Raw genomic sequence first — 24,494 nt, forward strand, 5'->3', positions numbered from 1 at the left:
AAAAAAGTCAAAATTAACAAGACTAGGGGAATAAAACTTCAGAAAATACCAAAGCAAAACTGTTGGCTATTTTTAATGAGTAAAGAGATGACAAATCAAGGAAACTTGATGACTTAGAAGTTTTCAGCATATGAGAATATCTATTTTTGAGTGTAACACTCTTTAATATTAGGAGTACTTGTGGCACCATAGAGACTAACAAATTTATTTCAGCATAAGCTTTCGTGGGCTACAGCTCACTTCTTCGGGTGCATATGCATATGTAGCCCACGAAAGCTTATGCTGAAATAAATTTGTTAGTCTCTAAGGTGCCACAAGAACTCCTGTTCTTTTTGCGGATACAGACTAACATGGCTGCTACTCTGAAACCACTCTTTAATATTATAATTCCTGTCTTTCTAGAGGTGCAATTGTTAATCAGTAAGTTTTCTCATGTGTCTCAGGTCTGGCTGCATTTCAGTAGTACGGGGAATCCCTACATAAATATAGGTTAATATTTTCAAAAGCGCTTTTGTGCCTTAGAAACCTAACTCTCATTTACAAAATTGATCAAAGCATTGAAGAGCCTAAAGCTCACTGAAAGTCAGTGGAACTCTCATGGTCATAGTCCCTCCACCGCACCTCCCTGGGATTCGATGGGGTCCTCTACTCAGTCTCTTGTCATCCAAGTCTGGAAATGGAAACTCAGCCCTCTGGTTGGGGTCCGCTGGAGCTTGCGCCTTCCAGGGTTTAGGAGAAAAGGAACAAAGGAAAGGAAAAACAAATGAACAGGCTCAAACATCTCGCAAGCCTCCCTTCCTTAGAGGAGCCTCTGGTGAGCTGCAGTCAGCATTTTTGACAATCAGTTAAACAGGGCTGATTTAAAAAATGTTTTAAAATAATTAATGCAAATTTTGGAAAAATGGTCATGGAAATTAAAAACGTTAATGAAATTTGACACTAAAAAGAATTTGACTGTCTCAGAGTTGGTTGAAAAATACACCAAAAATAATAAAAAATTCCCCCCCCCAATTTTTTCCATTTCAAATTTTGATGAAAAATGACAAAATTAAACTTTGGTAAATGTTGTCCAGCTCCATCTAATATTAAAGTAGAGCCCAGATGCTCAAAGGTATTTAGGCACCTAACTCCCATTTAAATCCTTGGGAGTTAGGCACCTAAATATCTTTGATGATCTGGACCACAGGAGCCTAATTGTAGGTTCCTAGTTTTAAAAATCTTAGAATCATTATGTTTACAATATCATTGATTCTCCGTGACCAACAATCACAGTGGAAGTTTCTCCTTAGCACTCTGACCGACAACATGTCACTGGACCAATCGTTAACAATCATGTTGTCATGTTGCAACCACTATTATATATTTGCAATAAATCTTGTACAAAATGTGGCATGTAAGATATCTATAAAAAGGTTATGATTTTCTGGTTTTGATTATGCTATCTGTATGCATGTATCATTTTTGTATTTGAAGTTATGAATATTAGCTCTATAGTTGGATTTCAAATGTTTGCTCTTGGGGTAATACCCAGGAAGTAGTTAGCCAGCACATCTTGGAGGGACGATTCAAATTGAGTGGCCCATCAAAAGGACACTTAACTCACAATGGACCATGAGAGGCGCCCATCTACACTGTCTGGAATATAGGTAAAGGCTTCCTGCAAGGACTGAGCGAAATTGGGCATGAACATGTAATTTGCCAGGTGACTCCAAATACTATCTGATCTCCTGTGATTCTCAACTAGCTGGGTTGAGGTTTTTGTTTGAAACAATGGGTTTTCCTCCACATGGCAGAGAATATAAATGGCCCTGGAAACCCCTCTATTTTGCTTCTTTCTTGCCCAAACCTCTGGACTATACTAATGGGAACATTCTAACCAATGGACTGAGGTCCTTCCAATTATTTGGAAGCAACCAGAGACTTATTAATTCAGCAGTTTATTCCATAACTGCAATAAGCCTGAGCCAAGAACTTTGCAATTACTGTATGCATTTGGTAGGTTTCAGAGTGGTAGCCATGTTAGTCTGTATCAGCAAGAAGAATGAGGAGTACTTGTGGCACCTTAGAGACTAACAATTTTATTTGGGCATATACTTCCACGGGCTACAACCCACTTCATCAGATGCATGCAGTGGAAAATACAGTAGGAAGATATCTATATATATAGATATATAGATATCTGCATACACATATACACGCAGAGAAAACATGAAAAAATGAGGGTTGCCGTACCAACTCTAACAAGAATAATCAATTAAGATGAGCTATTATCAGCAGGAGAAAAAAAAACTTTTGTAGTGATAATCAGGATGGCCCATTTCAAACAGTTGACAAGAAGGCGTGAGTAACAGTAGGGGAAAAATTAGCATGGGGAAATAGTTTTTACCCATCCACTCCCAGTCTTTATTCAAACCTAATTTAATGGTGTCCAGTTTGCAAATTAATTCCAGTTCTGCAGTTTATCATTGGAGTCTGTTTTTGAAGTTTTTTTTTGTTGAAGAATTGCAGCTTTTAGGTCTCTAAATTGAGTGTCCAGGGAGGCTGAATTGTTCTCCGACTGGTCTTTGAATGTTATAATTCTTGACGTCTGATTTGTGTCCATTTATTCTTTTGCATAGAGACTGTCAAGTTTGGCCAATGTACATGGCAGAGGGGCATTGCTGGCACATGATGGTATATATCACATTGGTAGATGTGCAGATGAACGAGCTCTTGATGGTGTGGCTAATGTGATTAGGTCCTATGATGGTGTCCTTTGAATAGATATGTGGACAGAGTTGGCAACGGGCAAGGATAGGTTCCTGAGTTAGTGTTTTTGTTGTATGATGTGTTGTTGCTGGTGAATATTTGCTTCAGGTTGAGGGCTGTCTGTAAGCGACGACTGGCCTGTCTACCAAGATCTGTGAGAGTGAGAGATGGTCCTTCAGGATAGGTTGTAGATCCTTGAGGATGCCCTGGAGTGGTTTTAGTTGGGGGCTGAAGGTGATGGCTAGTGGCTTTCTGTTACTTTCTTTGTTGGGCCTGTCTTGTAGTAGGTGACTTCTGGGTACTCTTCTGGCTCTGTCAGTCTGTTTCTTCACTTCAGCAAGTGGATATTGTAGTTTTAAGAATGCTTGATAGAGATCTTTTGTTTGTCTCTGTCTGAGGAATTGGAGCAAATGTGGTTGTATCTTAGAGCTTGACTGTAGAGAATGGATTGTGTGATGTAGCCTGGATGAAAGCTGGAGACATGTAGGTAAGTATAACGGTCAGTAGGTTTCTGGTATAGGGTGGTGTTTATGTGATCATTGCTTATTAGCACTGTATGCATTTGATTCTTTTAACCAATTTTATCTCTCACCTTTCTTTCTATGAATAAACCTTTAGATTTTAGATACTAAAGGATTGGCATCAGTGTGATTTTTGGGTAAGATCTAAGTTATATATTGACCTGGGTGTGTGGCTGGTCCTTTGGGATCAGAAAAACCTTTCATTTGATGAGACTGATTGTAAAGAACCACTCATCTCTGAATCCAGTGTTTTTGGTGGTGATATAAGAACTGGAATGCCCAAGAAAACTGCTTTTATGACTTCTTGTTAGCCAGTATGGTGAAACAGAAGTTTACTTTTATGGCTGGTTTGGTATATCCTATGGGGGATTAGACACTAGCCTTGGGGTGTATCTGCCCTATTTCTCAGCAGTTCATCCTGAATTTGGCATTCTCAGTTGTGACCCACTAAGGCACGGTTACAGACGAACTCATATAGAGTACAGAAAATGCAACATGGCTTCAGAGTTCTCACCTTTTAAGAATGTTTTTAAAAAGAAGCAGATTGGTGAGAGTGGGTAGTCTAGGTAACAACATCGTCTGTGTGTCTGATAATCTGCCAGATAAGGACTCATTAGCTGTCCTCAGTCTGCTAGAACTATTTCTGTGCTTCTAGTGAATGGACACATGATAGATAGATGATAGCAGTGGCTGGGATTTTCAAAGACCCTAAGGGAGATCAGCACTGAACTCCTACTGAAAATCTAGGGGAGTTATGAATATTTTAGGGCTCTTTGAAAACCCCAGGCCAGGTGCATATAGTATCATGCTGTTCTATTTACTATAATAATTTGACATTAAACTGTTAAAAATTAGAATAATAAAATCCCATACTAAGTCTCTTTTGTTTCTTGTTCCTTCTAGTCACTTTTTGCCTCTTCTTTACTGTATATCATGGTGTATTATTTTTCCTCTGATTGTTGGTTCTTTCCTTTTCCCCCACTTCCTCTCATTTCTTGCACTGTGTTCTTTCCTTCCTGACCCTATGTTCATTCTCTTTCTCCTCTCTCAAATCTCACTGCACAAGCACATAAATCCTTTTTCTACACATATCCTCTCTTCCCCAAATCTACTCATTGTTTTAACAAACAGACACACATCCAGATCCATCCCTCTGCTTAATTTCCTTAAAGAAGTGTGAGTAAGTTGACTTAGTGCTGGCCTTAGCTGGTGTGTCTGGCTTATAAGGCTATGTCTACCCTACAGTGCTATAATGGTACAGTGCTGTAGTGTATGTAGACTTTTACTACAGCGATGGAAAAATTATTCTGTTGACCTTGCTGCTTCTAAAGCAGGGGTTAAATTGTCCTAATTACATCACACAGGGCATGCAGTTCTTCACAGACCTGTATTATGTAGCTGGGTTGACCTAAGTTTTAGGCATAGACCAGGCCTGATAGTCTGTTCCCCAGCTCCTTCTGTGGAATAGAGGGGACCCAGAAGCAGAAGATGTTTTTCTATCAGTTCTCCCAGAGAGGATGGGGAATCTTCTTTCCATCTTCTCTGGTGCTTCATCTCTCCTTCCACTTCCTCAAAGGGCGGGTCTAGTAGGGCTTTTTCTTCTCTCTTCTCTGCATGGACTAAGATGAGGAGGCCTCCAGAAGCTATGGACACTTGAACAGATTTTTCAAGTTGGGCTTCAGTGTTGGACGTTTAAAATTCCCCATGTTCTTTTTAGTTCACTCTGGAGCACAAATCCCTGGAGCACATGATCTTTGAACTGAGGGCTTGTCTACATGGGAAATTGCCTGGAATAGCTTTTGAGGAATAATTATTCTGCAATAGCTGCTTATATGGTCACTCTTATTTACACTAAAAGTTTCTTTTTATAGTTTAGCTTAATCCACTTCCAAGTCTGTTTTGGAAGTAGATTAAGCTAAACTGCAAAATGGCACTCTTAGTGCAAAGTAAATGTGTCCACATGGATAGTTAGTACAGAGTAGCTGTTGAGCTTTACATTCACATCCTTATTTATTTAGCAATAGCTTCCCCCATGTAGCCAAGCCCTTGCATGCAGATCAACAGAATTAAGGACAGGGAGAGGTGTGAATAAAGACAGAGGGAAGGCATCGGTGCAGGCCTCAGAATGATTATAATCATTGTTTCAATGTGCGTTGCTCCAGATATCTACTCACAACATGTGGGTAAATCAAAAGCAGGGGATCTCAACCTGGGGTTTGTCACCATCTTGCCCTTCTCATGTTGCTAAACAGGAGAGAGGTCTCAGCATGCAGAAGTTGAGAACCACTTATCTACAGTTTTACACCTCAGTGCATGCCTAAAAAAACCAATGGCAAAGTAATATATTGTGCATGTTCAACACATTCTGTTGAGACTTACAATTTGGTTATTCCTAAACCAGACTTCTTTAATCATGTCTTAGGTGTGTGTGTTTATTGATATCTAGAGTCATGACAAATGTGAACTTTTAAAATAAAGCTGTTTTTGAGATATAAGAGCACAGAAAACATCTGAGTAACTTTCTTAATGTGTAAAATCCACCATTAGTTGCACTCTGGTAACTCAAAAATGGCCAAACTGAATTTTACCCAACTTGAAGAAAGAAAGAAAGAAAGAAAGAAAGAAATGCTTTTGAGTTAGTAACGAAGAATGAACATTTTCAACCCAAAGGGTCATTATTTTCAGATTTATAAGCATGTGAAAATGGGCTGATAATTAAACTTTCTTCTTCTCATTCCAAACTTAGTGCTGCAAGTGGAGTTCTATAAGGGCTTAATCCTAAATTCACTGACATCCGTGACAAAGCTCCCACTAACTTTAATGGTGCAAATTCAGAATTGTAATCGGGTTTTTGTAACAGTTACTTTCTGGCATTCTCAAATTTCCCAAGTAGGACAGAACATAAAAAATGGGGCTAGCTGCTAGATGTGGCCTAAACTCACCGAATCTGTACATCATCTATGAACAACCAACCTTAATTTTAACAACAAAAAATCTTAATGTGGAAAGAAATATCAGACTGTACTAACATACAGTATTCAATTGTTATTATGGTAAGGGATTTCCTGTTTTTCCCCTGAAATTTCTTAAAAGTTGTTTGTAGATAATTGAATTGTGTATTGAAGAATTAAAATGACTCTGTTGTGCTATTTAGCTTGATTTTTTTAATTCTATTTCTCCCAGTTTAACACAAATAACTCACTGGAAGTGGTCACTCATTATTAAAAATGTTGCGGATGTTTTTGTCAGGAATATGTACTATTTTGTTGCCATAGGGTTGTAGGTTTTGATTTTTTTAGGGAGCAAATATATAGAATTTCATGTCCATATAAAGATAAAAGTTCAAATGTTAGGCTTACAAACTTCCAAGTGCTCCTTTAAATACCACTGTTGTATACACATTGACATAAGGGTGTTTTAAGACTGGATCATTAAAACAGAAGATAATTGGAAATAATTTTTAAATGTAGCAAATGGGACATTAATCAAACAACTCTTTTTAAAAAAAACAACTGTGGTTCTGATTTCTTGGCCATTTCTTTGAACGATTCCCCTGATTTTATACCATTTTCTTTGTTTAAATTTAAATGTGAGAAGAAAAATACTTAGGGGTGCTGAGTGCTGAACATGCATTAACTTTCAAATGTGTGATGTGGAAGGTTTAAAAATACAGGAGTTTACTGCATTTTAAGACAGTAGGGAATGTGATCATGCATATTATCTGAAATCACATGGTAAATGCAGCTATTATGACTAGGGTTGCCAGGTGTCCAGTTTTTGACCGGAACCCCCAGTCAAAAAGGAAAAAGGAACGCACCGCTGACTGGGCGTTAAAAGTCCAGAGGGCGACGCAGAGGGGCTAAGGCAGGCTCCCTGCCTGCTGTGGCTCTGCACAGCTCCTGGAAGCAGTGGCATGTCTTCCCTCTGGCTCTTACACGTAAGGGCAGGGGCTCCACATGCTGCCCCCACCGCAAGCACTGGCTCCGCAGCTCCCATTGGCTGGGAACCATGGCCAATGAGAGCTGCGGGGTGGTGCCTGTGGATGGGGCAGTGCACGGAGCCTCCCTGGCTGCCCCTGTGTGTAGGAGCCAGATGAGGGACATGCCGCTGCTTCCGGGAGCAGCCTGAGATAAGTGCCCCTGGAGTCTGTACCTCTGACCCCCTCCTGCACTCCTGCACCTCAAACCCCTCATCCCCAGCCCCACCTCAGAGATCATACCCCCATCCAGAGCCCTCACACACGCTCCCCCCCACGTCCCAACCCCCTGCCCTAGCCCTGATCCCCCTCCTGCCATCCAAAGCCCTTGCTCCCAGCCCAGAGCACCCTCCTAAACCCAAATTTCTAATCCTCAGCCCCACCCCAGAGCCCACACCCCTCGCTGGAGCCCTCACAGCCCCACCCCAGCACTGATCTCCCTCCCGCCTGCTGAACACCTTGGCCTCACCCCAGAGCACCCTCCTACACCCAAACTCCTAATTCCCAGCTCCACCCGAGTCTGCATCCCCAGCCGGAGCCCTCACTTCCTCCAGCATCCCAACCCACTTCCTCAGCCCAGATCCCCCTCCCATACTGTGAACCACCCCCCAGCCTGGGAGCCCCCTCCTGCACCTTAAACCCCTCACCCCTGACCCCACCCCAGAGCCCACACCTCCAGCCGGAGCCCTCACCCCCTCCTGCATCTCAACCATTGCCTCAGCCTGGAACCCGCTCCCACACCCTGAACTCCTCATTTCTGTCCCCACCCTGGAGCCTGCACCCCCAGCCGGAGCCCTCACCTCCTCCCGCACCCCAACCCCCTGAGTCAGCCCAGAGAAAATGAGTGAGTGAGGGTGGGGAGAGCAAGTGACAGAGGGAGGGTGGACGGAGTGAGAGGGGGTGGAACCTTGGAAAAGGGGTGGGGCAAGGACGGGGCCTCAGGAGGGGCAGAGAAAGGGTGTTCGGTTTTGTGCGAGTAGAAAGTTGGCAACTGTAGTTCTGACAGCAGCATATGAAATTCTACCTCTTCCTCTGTGTTAGTTATATGCTAGCAAACACAGAACTACATGCACATCAGACTAGTATATCCCACTTTTATTAATAATGTCTGAGAGAACTTAGGTGAGGTAATGTCTTTTAGTGGACCAAGTTCTAATGGTGGAAGGACCTGAAGAAGAGCTCTATGTAGCTTGAAAATGTGTACCTTTCATGAACAAGAGTTGGTCCAATAAGAGATATTGCCTACCTTTGTCTCTCTTATATATTGGGACCAACACAGGTACAACACTGCAAACAATTAATAATGTCTAACAGTTACATAGTATCTCTCATCAGGAAGGATCCTGCACTACTTTAGACTCTGATATGCAAATTGTACAGAGAGAATCACTTTACACATCACTTGGATGAAACACAGCAACCGTTTAACAGTACAGTAAGATTACACCTCAGTTTAGGATGGGAAATAGAGAATATCTTATCCAATTGAGACTGCAGGGGGAAATAGACTGGAAAACTAAGGAATAACACGTTGGACTTTTGAGAAAGTGCCTTGGAATCTTTAATGACCACAAGTTGCCATAATCTAGTATGAGGCCTCATCTGAAAAATGGCATCTCCAGCAGCACAGTGCCCCCTACTGGAGCATTGGTTTAGTACTGACTCAGTGGGAAGGCTGCCACTTACTGGATCACCAACAAGATTGCATGTAGCATCTGGATATTTTTGAGGCCTGATCTTGACTAGGCTGTAAAGGCTGATGTCGTGTGGTATGACCATGCTTACAGTCCTGATTTTATGCCCTTTCCAGAAGATGAACACAGTTTTCATATTACCTAAAGAGTTTATCATTGCCTGTACTAATTGTAACATAGCTAAATATTTTCTAGGTTACCTAACCAAACTTCTGCAAAATCACTCTGTGTATGCCTGTGATGGTGATCGTTTGAGCCTGCAATGTCCTCGACATTCAACAATAAGTGTCCAATCAGCATTTTACGGGCAAGATTACCAAATGTGTAGTACACAGCAGCCTGAAACCACGATGAAAGACCCCTTAAACTGTGTGGCGTCTACCACTCTCCAGGTATCACATATTGTAGATGGTTTTTTAAAAGCAGAATGTTTTTAGATCAGATTTCAGTTATGTGACCCATATTCTATGAAAATGCCAAGTATTCGCAATGCTAAGTGAATTCCACAATGTTTCAACTGTATATAACACAAAATGGCAAACTTGGAAGCACTCATTAAACCAGCAGAGATCTCAGGTGAATAGGTTTTATTATTCCTGTAGGCTTGTAAAAGATTTTCAGGGTTCCTTCTACACTAACCTCCCCATTTTCCCACATTTAACCCCCCATTTTCAAGGCCCTACAGCACCCATCCTTTTAACCAAGCCAATCTGGTCAGAATGGTCTTAATCAGTCTTAAGGACCACTGACATGAGGCACTCCTTACCCCAGCAGCTGAACGTACTGAGCCAAATTAATCACCCAGAATGTCAGATAACAGGACTTGAACCTGGATCACCAGCATGGCAAGGCTGAGAAAACTCTCTGGCCACAGCAACATACTTTATCATAAATTTGACAGGAATACTGAGGTTTACCAGTAATATCCTAAGAGTTGCTTCACATACAGAGTAGAGTATGGCTTACACTGCAGTTCATTACTTGCTGTCATGGGAATTTCTTTACATAAGCTGAGGAAGTCCTCCCTTCGAGTATAGTCAAGAGCTTGTTTCATCACAGTAAAGAAGGTCTCGAGTTCCTCTGTTAGGTTATGCTTCAGCAAAGCACTGTCAATGGGAACTCAATGGGATTTAAATATATGCTTAAAGTAAAGATGTGTTAAAGAGCTCTACCGAACAGGGGTGCTTTGCAGAATCAAGGCCTTAGTGCTTACAGCTGTTCCATTGCTTCATGTCAGCAGAGAATCTCCATTCCATCCATTAATAATCATATTAATAAGTGATTTAGTATAACATCCTTTTATAAAAACAGTGTTGTGACACAGAGTTTTAAAAACATGGCTTGTCCATGCCATACTGCAACTAACATCTAAAGATATTCCATGAATGACCTTGGGGCCATGTGAAAGTACAGCTGTTCACTAAAAAAATGTGGGGCCAAATGCATCCTTGGTGTCATTTCATTGACTTCAGTGGAGTGACACTCATAATTAATTTGAGTTCTTGAGTCTTGAGGGTCTCTGTGAGGTTTCCATGAACAATTTTTCTTGAGTACGCAACAAATCTCAGCTGACAACTGCTTTGTAAAATAATATAAACTTTTACAGATATTTTCCTTTTTCACCTTTCAGAACTACAGATATGAAAGTCAAGTGTCTGGCTTTGCATCCCAGAAAGTTCTGACTCTGTCAAATAGAAAAAACACATACTGTAAACGGAATTCTTGGAAAAGAGCGCTGATGATCTCATTCTATCCCTCTCTGTGGAACAGAGTCTGAGATTTGCATAATCAAGCATAGTATTATCTTACAGAAAGGAGAAAGAATAGCTGGCATTTTATACAGTAGCCTCCTAGTGAAAGGATAAAGGCAAAGTTAGATCTGTCCCAGTAGGTTAATAACCTTATTAATAATGCTATCGAATTATGATACCATAAGGAGCTGGATGTTTTTGCACAGCTGAGTCAGTGCAAAATGTGAGGACTCTTTGTATAAAGAGATACCACTATAAAGAGATTTACAGCGGATGCAATGTTAATTGAACTCAATGGGAGTCACTTATGCCTACTTGTTCAAGAGCTAAATTTCTCCTGGTTTTAACTGACTCTTTCCTAAACAAGTCCAATGAAGGTTTGCCAGGTTGGTAGTGATTATTGATTTGACTTGAAACATTTTAAAAGAAGAATTGAGTGACCAAACTAAGTTCTCAGTCCTTTTGCTTCCCTTTTAAACAATTTAATAGGAATGTAATGCTCATGAAAAATGTTGGATTTAAGCCCTTTTTCGCCACAAAAAGGAACAAAAGGGGCCAGAACTTTATAGGATCATTGTGATGTGCTGTCAATGTGCATCATTTCTGTTCTGGAGGGACTGTGTCATAAGAACATAAGAATGGCCGTACCAGACCAGACCAAAGGTCCATCTAGCCCAGTATCTGTCTACCGATTAGCGCAATTGTTGTGATTTGAACACCTGTTTTAAATTCATCTCTGGGATAAATACATTAAAGTTGGTAGAGCTATGCCAGGGATGAATTTAGCGCCTTCTGACTAGAAACTAGACAGTAATGGCCAACACATCTTACATTGGCACCTACAGCTATCAGAGAATAATGCTTTTCAGTCACTACTGTCTGGATTAAGATTGATGATGTAAGGAGAATATACCAAATATCACAATTTGCTGTGTTATTAAGTATAAGAAAGCATGAAGATAATACAGATGACTGAGAAATAATGTTTAAAAATCCCTGTCTAAATTGGGTTTTTTACCATGTTTTGAAAACTGAGTTTTAAGAATATAAAAATGGTCAAACTGGGTCAGACCAAAGGTCCATCTAGCCCAGTATCCTGTCTTCTGACAGTGGCCAGTGCCAGGTGCCACAGAGGGAATGAACAGAACAGGTAATAATCAAGCGATTCATCCCCTGTTGCACACTCCCAACTTCTGGCAAACAGAGAGTAGGGACACCATCCCTGCCCATCCTGGCTAGCCATTGAGGGACCTATCCTCCATGAATTTATCTAGTTCTTTTTTGAACCCTGTTATAGTCTTGGCCTTCACAACATCCTCTGGCAGAGTTCCACAGGTTGACTGTGTGTTGTGTGAAGAAATACTTCCTTTTGTTTGTTTTAAACAAACTGCCTATTAAACTTGGTTTAAACACAGTTACGCCCAAACGGTTTTCAGACATGATTCGGCGTGGCAGAATTGTATTATTAAAACTGGATTCAAAACCATCTTTGGCAGTGTTTACACTATCCTTTTTTCCTTAAGATTTCCCACCATCGCTTCCACTGATACAGCTCCAACTCCAGCAGCAGTAGCAAAGTGTAAATGCTACTGTAAACAGCTTCTGGCCTGCCGACCACCATGTTCTTTCAGCCTGCTCAGAGCAGGTCTAGTTGGCAACATGATTATAACATTGTAAGCCTTTCTACTCTACTCCTCTCACCCTTACAATTACTGATTACTTGCTGGAGCAGCACAAAAGGAATAGCAAGATATTATTAGAAAAACAAATCGATGTAGATAAAGGTCTGAGTTTTTTAAAAATAGTTTAAAGTAGCTTGGTCACATCTATACTGGCTAACCAAATCATGTCTGAAATGGATTTAGGTCCCGATTGAGGAAGATATTTCAACATGTGCCTAACTCTAAGGACACAAGTAGTCCCTATTGAGTCTATTCATGTGCTTAAAGTTCATCGTGTGCTTAAGTACTTTGCTGCATCAAGTCCTTAGTTTCAACTGTGTTTCAAATGAACTCACCCAGGATTTTCAGCCACCAATCAAAGCCCAGCATGGACATGGTCTTATTCCTGTAATATATCTTTTTTTAAAAAATGCATCTATGACAAAAACTCAGTACCACTGAATAATTTCTTTCATGTATAGAGCAAAATACAGCTAAGAGTTTTGGTTGCTGTATAGCTTCATATCTTGTTTTCAAGACTATCCTTTTTGCCCGTTGTTCTAGAAAGTACTGGATGAATGCCAGAACCAGAGAGCCTGCCAACTCCTTGTCAATAGTCGGGTTTTTGGACCTGATCTATGTCCAGGAACCACTAAATACCTCCTTGTCTCCTTTAAATGCAAACCTAGTAAGTAATTTCTACAACAGGCGAGTTCATTTTTGTGTTTCATTTGTTTTGGTTATAATGCCAGTGCAGAAAGCTTTGCATAAATCTACATGAAGTTTTCAGATTTTAAGATTAATAGCAAATTGTATTTTTATTTTATCTTAGCTTTCCATCTTGTCTGCAATATTCACATGCTTGCTACCAATGTAACTGCTAGTACAGTTTGTCAGAATCTAAGACGTAAAGTTAAAAAAAAAAAGCTGGAAAAGCTCATACTTTAGAGAGGAATATTATGACATTTTTCACAAAAAGTAGTTTGGATTAAAAGCATACAAATGTCAAAAGGCTAGATACCATGGTGATGAGTGTGGGAAAAAATGCCTAAATAGCTGGAACAAAACCTCAGAATCTTTTGAAGTTCAGCCATAACCAGTTTTTGTGCATAACAGATTTGTTTTCAGTGGACATGTAAGAATAAATATACACAGTAAACTATTTATATTTCAGTAGAACCTCAAATATCATGAAAGAATAAATATTCATGATAAACTATTTATATTTCAGTAGAACCTCAGATGCGGGTAGGTTCTTACAACAAATGTAAAGGGACAGTCATTGCCTCAATGGGCACTCATTGTACAAACACAAGGGAAAAATAGGAAGGGTGGAGAACAGGGAAACAACAATCAAGAGTTTGGATTTTTTTTTTAAATTTTATCTTATTAAATATGAGAGTGAATTCCAACTTCCCAGCACCTAGCTATTATTTGCTGCCTAATTTTTTATATAGTGGAAATGGTTCTTCAAGAAGGTATTTGCATTTTCTGAGAGTAGTGACTTTGCCACGCAGAGAAGATATTCCATGTATAGAGGGAGTATCATCAAAGCACAAGGGGGATAGTGGAAGGAGCAAGGAAACAGAGCATCAAGACTGGCAATAAGGAACAGGAGGGAGGAGGGAGGGGGTGACACAAGATACAAATAGGTGGAGAGAGACTGAATTGTGTAGGACCTCAAAGTCAAGGACAGGAAGCTCAGATAAGGAATCACTAACTTTGAAATAGCACCAACACACTGACTCCCATCACTGATATTAATAGGTGAACCTGTCTTCAGAAAAATAAATATGTGCCTGCATACTTACTTTCTAGGATTTCTATCTGTTATATTTGTATATATCCTGGATATTATATTTAGGTCTATGTCATTAAAAAGCTTTTTCGTGTTATGGATCTCAGTGGATTGGGATTTTCTTTGTTTTTTTAAAGTCACTTGATATTTTTCATCTACTGTAGCGCAGATATTTCATATGTATGATTGACTTTGTGATTTCACTTTTACAAAAGCTACCCAAAGTATATTTAATGGAGTTTCCTGTCTGCAGAATTACTTTAAGTAATAGGTTTTAAGGTGAGTGCGAACAATCTATCTCAACATATGATTTATATTTCCCAGTATGATATTAACATTCTTAGTTAGGCCTGATTTTGGAAAACATCTCTATATTCAGGAAAGCTCTTGTGCATATGCATAACATCGAGCCAGTTGCTCTAGACAGGGATAAATAACCTCCATCTAGCCCAGGTCAACTGACTCAGGCACCGGGGCTGCAAAATTGCTGTGAAGCTGTTTGGGCTCAGATTGGAACCCAAGCTCTGGGACACTGCAAGGGTGGAAGGTCCTGGACTTCGGACTCCAGTTCAAGCCTGAATCCGAATGTCTACACAGCACTCTTTAGCCTCGCAGCCCAAGTCAGCTGACCTGGGCCAACTGCAGCCATGCCAGGAATCTTTTATCCCTGTGTAGATGTACCCATTGTCTTAAAGCGTGTGCTTAAGTACTTTTCCAAATTCTTAGATTTCAGCTTCATGTAGTTTTTAGGCTCATTAGGAATGCTATTTTTTCTTTATTAGTATGGTATAGCAACAAAAGTCTTCATTATATTCTTATCCTAGGCAACTGGCTTGGCTTGTCCTGTAGTATAACAGCTTCTGGTTTCTTTATTATTTGTATTGTGGTAGCCTCTAGGAACCCCACTCATGGACCAGAATCCCATTGTGCTAGGTGCTGTACAAACCCAGCACATAGTTTTAGGCTGTTAGCCTCCCAGATCAGAACATTTTTTGTTTGCTTCACACGACTTTCCTGTTGTGCAGCAACATTTGCACGTCTATACAATTAATAATCAGCGAGTCAATACAAAGAATGTTTAAAAGTAACTACTTTCTGTCTGCTCTTGTGTGGGGAACTGGATTATTCCCAAGGAAATCAAAGCTATGTCTCTTGTCTTTCAGATGAAATGTTTAAGTTTGTTTTATGAATAGATATAAAGTTTTCCTCTCTCCAGTCTGATCTTAGTACTTCTTATCAACATCCCCAATAACAATAGGGTTTCCCTTCACCCCTTTTCAGCTGTGTAACCCTCTTTTCCTGTTTTCATGACCCATTTTGAAAGATGTTCAACAGAATGGGCTAACCTCTTCTCTCAGTCAGACCTGTGCAAACCCGTTGCCTTCACTGGAGTTAAATGGCTGTGGCCATTTATACCACAGTGCCTAGAATTCTTTGGTGCTCACTTCAGCTGCATGTGGTGGCACCAAGTGATACAAACCATTTGTATTACTAATGCGTGGGCTGAGCCACTCAGCAACGAAGCAGTGGAGAATGTGGCCATGTCCTTTGGAGAAGCAAAGAGAGATTAGATTTATTATGAGTATTTTTATAGCCAGCCATAGAGGATGAGCCAGTGGGAGAGAAGACTTGGAAAATTATTTTTTAATTAATTTAAAATGAGGGAACAATCTTGGAGAAGTTAACTTTCCCCTCTGCTATTTGGTTGAGTTCCTCCTTGTAGGTATGCCACATTTCATTAATTAACCATTAACAGTCCACCTCATAATATAGCATTGTTATTGGTTTCTATTTTAGCTGAACATAAAACCAAATCAGCGTGTGAAAACGAAGAACTGAAACTCCACTGTAAAGAGTCAAAGTTTCTTAACATCTATTCTGCCACATATGGCAGATCAGCACATGAGAAGGACATCTGCTCTACAGAAGTGGGCCATGCCCCTCAGTTTGGTAAGTTTTAGTGTGTTTATACAGTCTTAAAAGAAATGTGGAAATTTAGAAAACAGATAGAAAAGTTGATATGGAAGATCCACTGTTCTTTGGAATAGCATCTGATCAGCTGTTAATGAGAACTAGTGTTTTTAAAACACAAAGTGTCCAGGCTGAAGAACAAAAATGAGATCAGAAGTGTAGCTGAGATATAACACTTGCAGTCTAGAAAGTGGTCCAGCAATAGTTTTAAAAGTTCTGCTCCTGATGTCTGTTGTGAATGTAATTAACTTGTAGTAAATATCCCTGTTTGCTTTCCCTTTCCCCCTAACCTCTATCTGCTTCTGACAATGGTTAGGCAGCCAATGTGCTGTGACAGCTGCTTATAATGCTTGTCTTATCCTTGCCTTGTGCTCCCTGTCTGTCTGTACTCACTGCTGGCTCTTGTCTTATACTTGGATTGTAATGTCTTTTGGGCATGGTCCGTCTTATTGTTCAGTGTTTGTATAGCTCCTAGCAAAACTGAGTCCGGGTCCATAGTAGGGGGTTATAGATGCTACTGTCATACAAATAAATAATAGTATTTGTCCTTAGACTGTGAAATTCTTTCAGGTAGGGACTATACCCTTTTCAAATGTATAGAAAGAAGGCAAGCTGTCGGTGCTACTATAATTAATAAATAATAACCAGTCAATAACAAATTCATAAACTTAGCAGATGCATGGCAGGAAATAGACCATTTAAAGTATATTTACTGCAGCTGCCTTTATGTTAGATAACCTTAAACTGTAGCTATGTGAGTGCTTAAGCCTAGTACAAATCACTGAATAAATGAAAGATATTCAGTGGATGACATTCAAGATGTTTGGAGAGAATTTCACTCTGAGGACTAGCACAAGATCTGTGCACCAGTCGAGTCCCACTGAAGCCCTGTATTGAGGGGTTCAGTGGGATTTAACTGATGCATAGAATTTGAGCTGACCCTCTACACAGAGGTGTATTTCATCCACTAGTGAGAAATACTTACAACATTAAGAGGGGATCAATAATTATTCTACAAAACCATTTGTCTGCAAGCCAATATTTCTATTTAGTTTTATATATACTATTAAAAAGTGTATTAGCTGAAAATTATATACAAAAACTCAGTAAAAAGATCAGTACCAAAAAAGCAGATAAAAGCTTATGATTATTTTTATGCAAATGGTTCAGATCCTCTGGTGGTACTACAAATCGGCAGTGCATGCAAGGTCATACTGTGTGAAGGATGCCATTTTGCTCTTCAAAATGGCATCGTCTGTGCTGTCTGGGATTCTGGGAGGAAATAAAATAGTGTCATGCCAGCAAAAAGTCTGGGAACCCCTGGTCTACATGCAAACTTGCACCAATGTAATGAAATTGATTTCCTAAAACTGATTTTGTTCTGTCAGTGCACAGCTGTGTGTAACTACACTAATGGCAGAACAAAAAAGGCTACAGTCAATTTAGCTAAAGTCAATAACAAAATGATTTTGGCTCAATTAATTTTTGCTGTTTTTGTTAGAAAATAAGAGTGCCTGCAGATTGACTTGCATCACAATAATTAAATTAGTTTTAATTCACACCTGTTATCTCTGTGCGACTTTGTGTGCAGATCAGCCCTAAGACCTTTGAATCCTACAATCACTTTCTTTGCCTCACAGTGCAGACATGAGAATGTTTTAGTTTACATCAGGGAAGAAATTAGCTGAGGTGAAATGCTGCCCCTCCCCCAAAGTCAATGGCAAAACTTCAGTTGATTCCAATGGAGCCAGGATTTCACCACCGTTCAGTCATTCAGTACTGGGTCAAATTGCCGGTGGTGTTGGGTACTGAATTAATTAGAATCTTTTCTAGGTTTTGGTGACCTTGTATCCCATTGAATAGAGTTGATAAGTAACTCATTACAAGAAGCAGCTTAGAACGGACACTATTATAGAACTATTCTAAATTCTCCCTAAAGTTGTAAAGCCGATTGATTGATTTTCAGAGGCTTGATTCAAATGGGGCCCAGATAAAGTACATAACACTTTAAGAATTAAAAACAGATGCAAAAAATGTATTATCTCATACATAAATACAAGCTAAGAATCCTCTAGGCCATGCTGAATGTTCTGTTATTGTTTAGTTTCCCCAGCCTGGAAGGATGAACATGAGATCTAAAGCTGTTCTTGTTCCAAAGTTTGAGATGTTATTGCCCTGATTCTTTGAGTTGCTGAGCCCCTTTATTGATTCTGCACTGTCACGTCTGCTTCTTGGAATGAGCTGCCCTGAGAGCCAGCTCCAAAGGCACTACTTGAGCAGGAGTGGCAGGTGGTCAGGACCTCTGAGGATTTGGCCCCAGCTGAGTTGATGGGAATGCTCCAAGTCGTGCTTACCAGTCCAGTTTAGCTTCTTGTGCCTTTAACAAGGGAACGTAGGATTGCCATAGGTCAGACCAGTGGTCCTTGAAGGTCATGGTCCCAGTGATTTCAAGAGGAGCAGAGTTAAGTTAGCACTGAGTGCTTTTGAAAATCCTACCCTTCATGTGTTCCAGGAGTAGAGTCGGTTCAGATATGAGGGAGGAAAGCAGTGCTTAATTTGTAATGAAAGAGGTGCCTGGGCTCAAGCAATTTTTTTTATATTCATAACTGATGCAGCAAGCCCAGAAGTGCCAGGGCTACAAACTGCCAAGCCTCGAGGTGCCACACAAATTAGTCACTGGAGGAAAGGGCACAAACTCCAGTAATATTTGAATGTTGTATCAGAAAAAAAAAAAGATTTTCATTTCTAGCAGGACTATTCAAACTCTATATTGACGGCAGTATTTAACTTAGATACCCAAGGAGCATGGTGGATGCATGGTATAAAACCTAGACAGATATTTTGATTTAGAAGTGTGTGTGAATGTCTATATCTTCAGATGAAGACGTGATTCTCTCTCTTGTATCTGCATACATATCAAAGCATGTGAATTGACAGAAGAAAGTTAAATCCTATTTTGTGAAGGGGTGGGGAGTAAGAGTGCATGAATGACCTGCTCCCATTGAAATAAGAGTCCTGCCCTGGATCGTGGGTGGAGCAATATCAGGCCTTTATTTTTTTTTATTTTTATTTTTTTAGAAAAAATGACAAGTCAAAAGATATATAAGACGACAATTACTTAGAACTTGTGGGCCCAATCCTGCATTCCTTGCCACCCCAACATTTCCACTGATTTCAACAGGAGCTTTGGGGATACAAGTAGGGTGAGCAGATGTCCCGATTTTATAGGGACAGTCCCAATTTTTGGATCTTTTTCTTATATAGGCTCCTATTACACCCCACCCCCGTCTCGATTTTTCACATTTGCTGTCTGGTCACCCTAGGTGCAAGGAACATAGAAGTAGACGCTATATATGATGCCCATAACAATGGGGAGGAAGGATGGTCTAGTGGGGTAAGACACAGGGAAATGAGAGATGTGTGTTCAGTCCCTGTCTCAGGTATTGTGTGTGACCATGGGCAAATCACTTAATCTAACCTGTTCCTCAGTTCCCCACCTGTAAAATTAAGCTAATACTTCCCTATATTATAGGGGTGTTCTGACAAGACAATCCATCTGTGACTGTGAGGAGGTAACAGATGACATCATTATCCAGACAGAAAAGAAATGTCTGTGCAAATGTGTTTTAATTGTCTTTAACATGTTTCTACATTGTATGGCAAATATATATTGAAAGTGACTTCCTTTTTGCGCTAAGATTATCAAAAGTATCATAATAGAAATGAGAACTTGTTGAGCTCAATTTAGTGAGGCACAATTTTGCTTAAAAATTCATGGTGCCAGATATTTTTAAGATACTCTAATCGGGCTCAGACAATCTAGACATTTGTAGCAGTTTCTTTCTGTATACAGCATTGTCTTTTCTAACATGTTCTGTTCTTTCTTTTTTTAAAATTCCTAGTAACATGTGAATGGGAACAAGATGTAATAGAGAAAATTTATTAGCCAAAGGAAAATAAAGCATTGTGCCAAAACATAGGTTACCATAGAGAGTGCAAGGAAGCTTCAGGTCAACAAACACTCCTAAATTCATAAATTACTCTTATTAACACATGAAAGTACTTGAAAGAAGGGTTGGTGCATAATAGATAGCCCCTAGCTGAAATGTTCAAGGTAAGATACTAATATGTACTTCTACACAGATTACATCTATTCTCCCTTATTGATCATACACATATATTTCCTGAAGCACCAACAACCTAATTATGACCTTGGATATGTGTGCTCAGTTCCCACTGAGGTAAGTGGGAGTTGTGTGAATGTTGCTAAGGGAAGAACTTGTCCCTAAATCATTTATTCATTAATAATCGTCAAAAAGCTTGTGGCTTACATAGTAAGGGGTATGTTGTCCTCTTGGTGTGAGGGATTTCCACATGTAGCCCTCTGTGCAGTGAGAGGAGAACACACCCTAAAGAAGTAAAAGTACAAATCACTGCAGGCAGCTCAAGGAATACACATACATTGTTGTAATTATACCCATTATTAACTATACACTTTTAATTTCCAGAAATCATGAACAGTTTAATGCAACCAGAATCTAGGAAATTGCTAGGCATTTAAATACCAGCAATTCAGGGATCATTCAATGTATTAAAGGAAATCCTCAACCATTTTGCTGCAAATTCAAAAGCGCTTCTTGTCAAGAGCTGATGTACAGAGCTATGTAAAAGGAAGCAATTTATAGTACACAAGTCTTATTGCTCCTACAAAACCCAGGGACCATGCTACCTATTTCTGAGTGCCATCTACTACTAATTTATATATTAACTAATTATTTGCATACACATAGACTTGGAACACTTCTCACCATGAACAAACTGGGAAAAATACTTAATGCTCAGGGCTTAGTATAGAGACTGCCACGAACTGCTGCATGCCCACAGTCAGATTGTTTCATGGGAAAGCTGTAAAAAGGGAAAGAGATTAAGAAAGTTGTGAGGAGAGAGAGATCCACAGTACTGGAGGGAGATTAGTGGTGTTATTTAAAGGCAGGAAGAGCGCAGTAGCTGTTTTTGAATCCTCTTCCACCCTCTCAGTGCTGGGAGTTGGAGAGGGAAAGAGATGAGGAATTATTAACCAAACTTTTTGAACCTCAAAATCAGTTTGAGAGAGAGGCAAAAATTGGGGGCCAGTTTTCCTTTTATGTGAATCAGTTTGCACATCTCTAGTTCTAAAAGAGATATTGTTTCTTGTTTTCAGTTGGCTATACATGTATTTCAATATGTTTCCCTTCAAAAAATACTGTCATTGCAATCCAAGCAGAACTACTGAGAGAAGGAAATCCAATCCACACTCTTTCCTGTTTATTTTCCAGACAGTTCGTCTTTGATCTGTTCTCCCTCTGAATTTAATTATAAAGTCAGGATTTGCACTTTTTGAGGTGAGAGCACCTGGTTAACTGCTCTTGCTGTAAACCCAGGTTACAAACTTAACTACCGTATATGAATGCTAGCTGTGCAGTAATGTGTTTCATTAATATATCAAGGCTTTCACTAGGAGGAAATCAGCTTGAGATTTTGTGAGGTTACAACAACTTCCTCCAGTGACTACAAATTTAAAGGAGTGATTTCCTTCAGTAGCCTCCTGTACTAGCCTAGGTGTCTTGGTTTATGCCTCCTCCAAGAAGCAGCAGATAGAGATAGGAAAAGAACTTGCTTGCTGCATCAGCACCGTTGTTTGCTGTCTCCAGCAGGTGGAATCAATCTTGATGCTGATTTTGCTGTAGGCAGCCAATGAAGGTTAGGCTTTGGGACTAGCACAAATCTGCACCATGTCTCAAGAGTGCTGGATTTTGCATTTGAATTGCAGCACTCTCCAAGATATATGAGATCAGAAATATGAAAACAGCTTCCTATTGCCTATGCTGTTTTGTGTGGCTCATGTAGTACATTAGATGTGAATTTGCCACCAAAAGGCAGGAGAGACTTTTGATATGGGAAGGAGATAGATCTTCTCTTTCCCTTCCTCTTTTGAGTACTGGAGTTGACTTTACTTTTGGAAGTTGCAGCGAAGGGGAATGTATTGAATTTGTGTCCCTTCCCACCCCAGCAGTCATAGCCTGTCCCACTGCAACTTGCCCAAATGCCTGCTGGTACATTCAACCACTGTGGAGAAGTTTCTGCTGAAATAATTAGCAGTAAAACAGTTAACAATTATAATATTTAAAATGTCTCATTAGGCTTCAGAGTTGACATCCTGTTGAGTTGAATGGGCAGATTGCATCCCTCAGAGCGATTGTTTCAAGTTGTCTACAGACTCAGGCAGACATAGATGTATCAGGTAATGTCCATATCCTTGCAACCATAAAGATTAACAACTTAATGTAGGTTGGTTTGGGTTTTTTTTAATGGAAGCTTAGATTTCAGAACTACTTGAAAATGTATTCTGGGTACTGTAGTTTAAAATAAATTAAGAAATCCCTTTAACCAATCTATGTACATATGGAGCTGAATTCTGAAAATTTTAGTGATAAGCATTTAAGAAGTTTGCAGCAAACAAATTCTAGTTTATCAGTACTCTGTTATCACCCTATAAAGAATGAGGAACTCCACGTGTCTGTCCTGCACACTTGTGCTGGTAAACTTCTGTGTGTCAGATAGATAAAAATTTTGCTAAATCCGTAATGGCTGGATTCTGAACTCGGGTCCACTTAAACATAGGACCAAAATGTTGGAAACTGATGCTGTCTGCACAAGCACATAAACTGTTTCTCTGCAAAGAGAGAGATCAGTCTTTCAGTATTGTACTTACATCCAAGGAATGGTTTGAGTCATAAGTGGTATTTTAACCTGATTTAGTGCTTTGTTTACTCACATTCTTGGATCTGAAGCTGAAAGGTATCAGGAATATGTTTCATGCAGCGGTGGCTCCAGGCCCCAGCAAGCAAGGCATGGGGGGTGCTCTGATGGTCACCGCGAGGGCGGCAGGCAGGCTGCCTTCAGCAGCGTGCCTGTGGAGGGTCCACTGCTCCCGCGGCTTCCTGCGGGAGGTCCACCGAAGCCGCGGGAGCAGCGGACCCTCCACAGGCAAGCCGCCGTGTTTGGGGCGGCAAAATGCCTAGAGCCACCCCTGGTTTCATGAACACATTGTATTCCATGTATTTGCTACAGTTAGCAACCTAACTGAGTGTCTTCTGATGCACAAGCTAGGCCTCATGTAATATGCTCCTGCATAAATTACCATGTAAGTGTCCTTCTTTTTGAATTTCCAGCATTAATGTGATCCTGAATTGCATTGTTTCCCTCAGTCAATTCCTATCCCCAGAGTGACCTTTGGGCTCTGCAAAGCATGAGCCATCCTGATTTGATAAACTGAAAGCAGAGATTTCACACTATTTACAATGCAAGTCCTGACTAGCTTTTTTTATTGAGGAGACAGCCTTGAAAACATAAAGTCATGAAAACCAATGATCAGGGATGAAAGGAACAAGCAGCTGGGCTCTATTTCTGCAGTAGGAAGTTGGCAAGGACCTTCTCTTCCCATACACACATGTATTAATTATTATTATTTGTATTATCATAGCACTTAGCACTCCCTATCATGAACCAGGAACCTATTGTGCTAGGGGCTGTACAAACACAGACCAAAAAAGACAGTCCCTGCCTGCAAAAAGCTTACAATCTAAGTAAAATGGGTGTATGTTTGAGGTGCATCCCAAAAAATCATCTCATTAACCCTCCCCATAATTGTTAGGCCAGCTCTGTGCAAGGCAGTGGGATAGTACTGGACAGCAATTAGTAAGGAGTGACAGAACATTGTTTCACAGGCTTGGCTAGAATTGCTGCTACAGCCAGCTCTGTCCATTCCATTGAATTGCGTTTTTGTGTGCAAGGCAAAAGAGACTACAGGCTGAAATGTGAGAAGCTTTAAGAAATCAGAAGAAGAATTGCCACTAATTAAATCCTGAATAATTTATGGCTACGGCAGCTAGATGTAATTTGCAAGCCAAAACATTTCTGACTGAAGCTAATTACGAGCTGAAAGAGCCCTTCCTCCGAATACAAGACTCTCTAATTCGTTAAATAACTGAGGTCAGAGCTGATATTTTCCTCCCTTTTTGAGGCACCATATTCCTCAGTTCCACTCAACTAAGTGTCCGCTTCACAAAACGCACCACCCAACACTATTGGCACTTAGTTGGCAATCTCAGCAGAGAGGCCTGGAGAATTAACTGTCTTCTCTCTCTTGAGAGGGACCCTTCAGAGAAGAATGAGGTAAACTAGCAGTGTGGGGATGATTATACTGCTACTTTTTATATTGTCTGCGTTCTGTGGATAGAAGACTGCAGCCTCCAGCTTCATCGATCAGCCACCTTTCACAAGCAATTCATTTCAAGCATTTAAGTACCGGTTCAGCAAGCTATGCAAGCATATA

General features: G+C 40.2%; 1 protein-coding gene across 2 annotated transcripts in view; it reads left to right on the forward strand.

Annotated features, from left to right (window-relative positions):
• EVA1C (eva-1 homolog C) overlaps positions 1 to 24,494 on the forward strand; it is a 71,679-nt gene that overhangs the window by 22,900 nt on the left and 24,285 nt on the right. Inside the window, exons 2-4 of one of the 2 annotated variants that reach the window (XM_050959710.1) lie at positions 9,135 to 9,331; positions 12,916 to 13,039; positions 15,947 to 16,099. In XM_050959710.1, the coding sequence (XP_050815667.1) occupies positions 9,135 to 9,331; positions 12,916 to 13,039; positions 15,947 to 16,099 (474 nt within the window). The remainder of the gene's footprint in view (positions 1 to 9,134; positions 9,332 to 12,915; positions 13,040 to 15,946; positions 16,100 to 24,494) is intronic. The other variant, XM_050959720.1, reaches the window with a different exon arrangement.

The sequence above is a fragment of the Gopherus flavomarginatus genome, chromosome 1 (assembly GCF_025201925.1).
Source record: "Gopherus flavomarginatus isolate rGopFla2 chromosome 1, rGopFla2.mat.asm, whole genome shotgun sequence".
NCBI lineage: Eukaryota > Metazoa > Chordata > Testudines > Testudinidae > Gopherus > Gopherus flavomarginatus.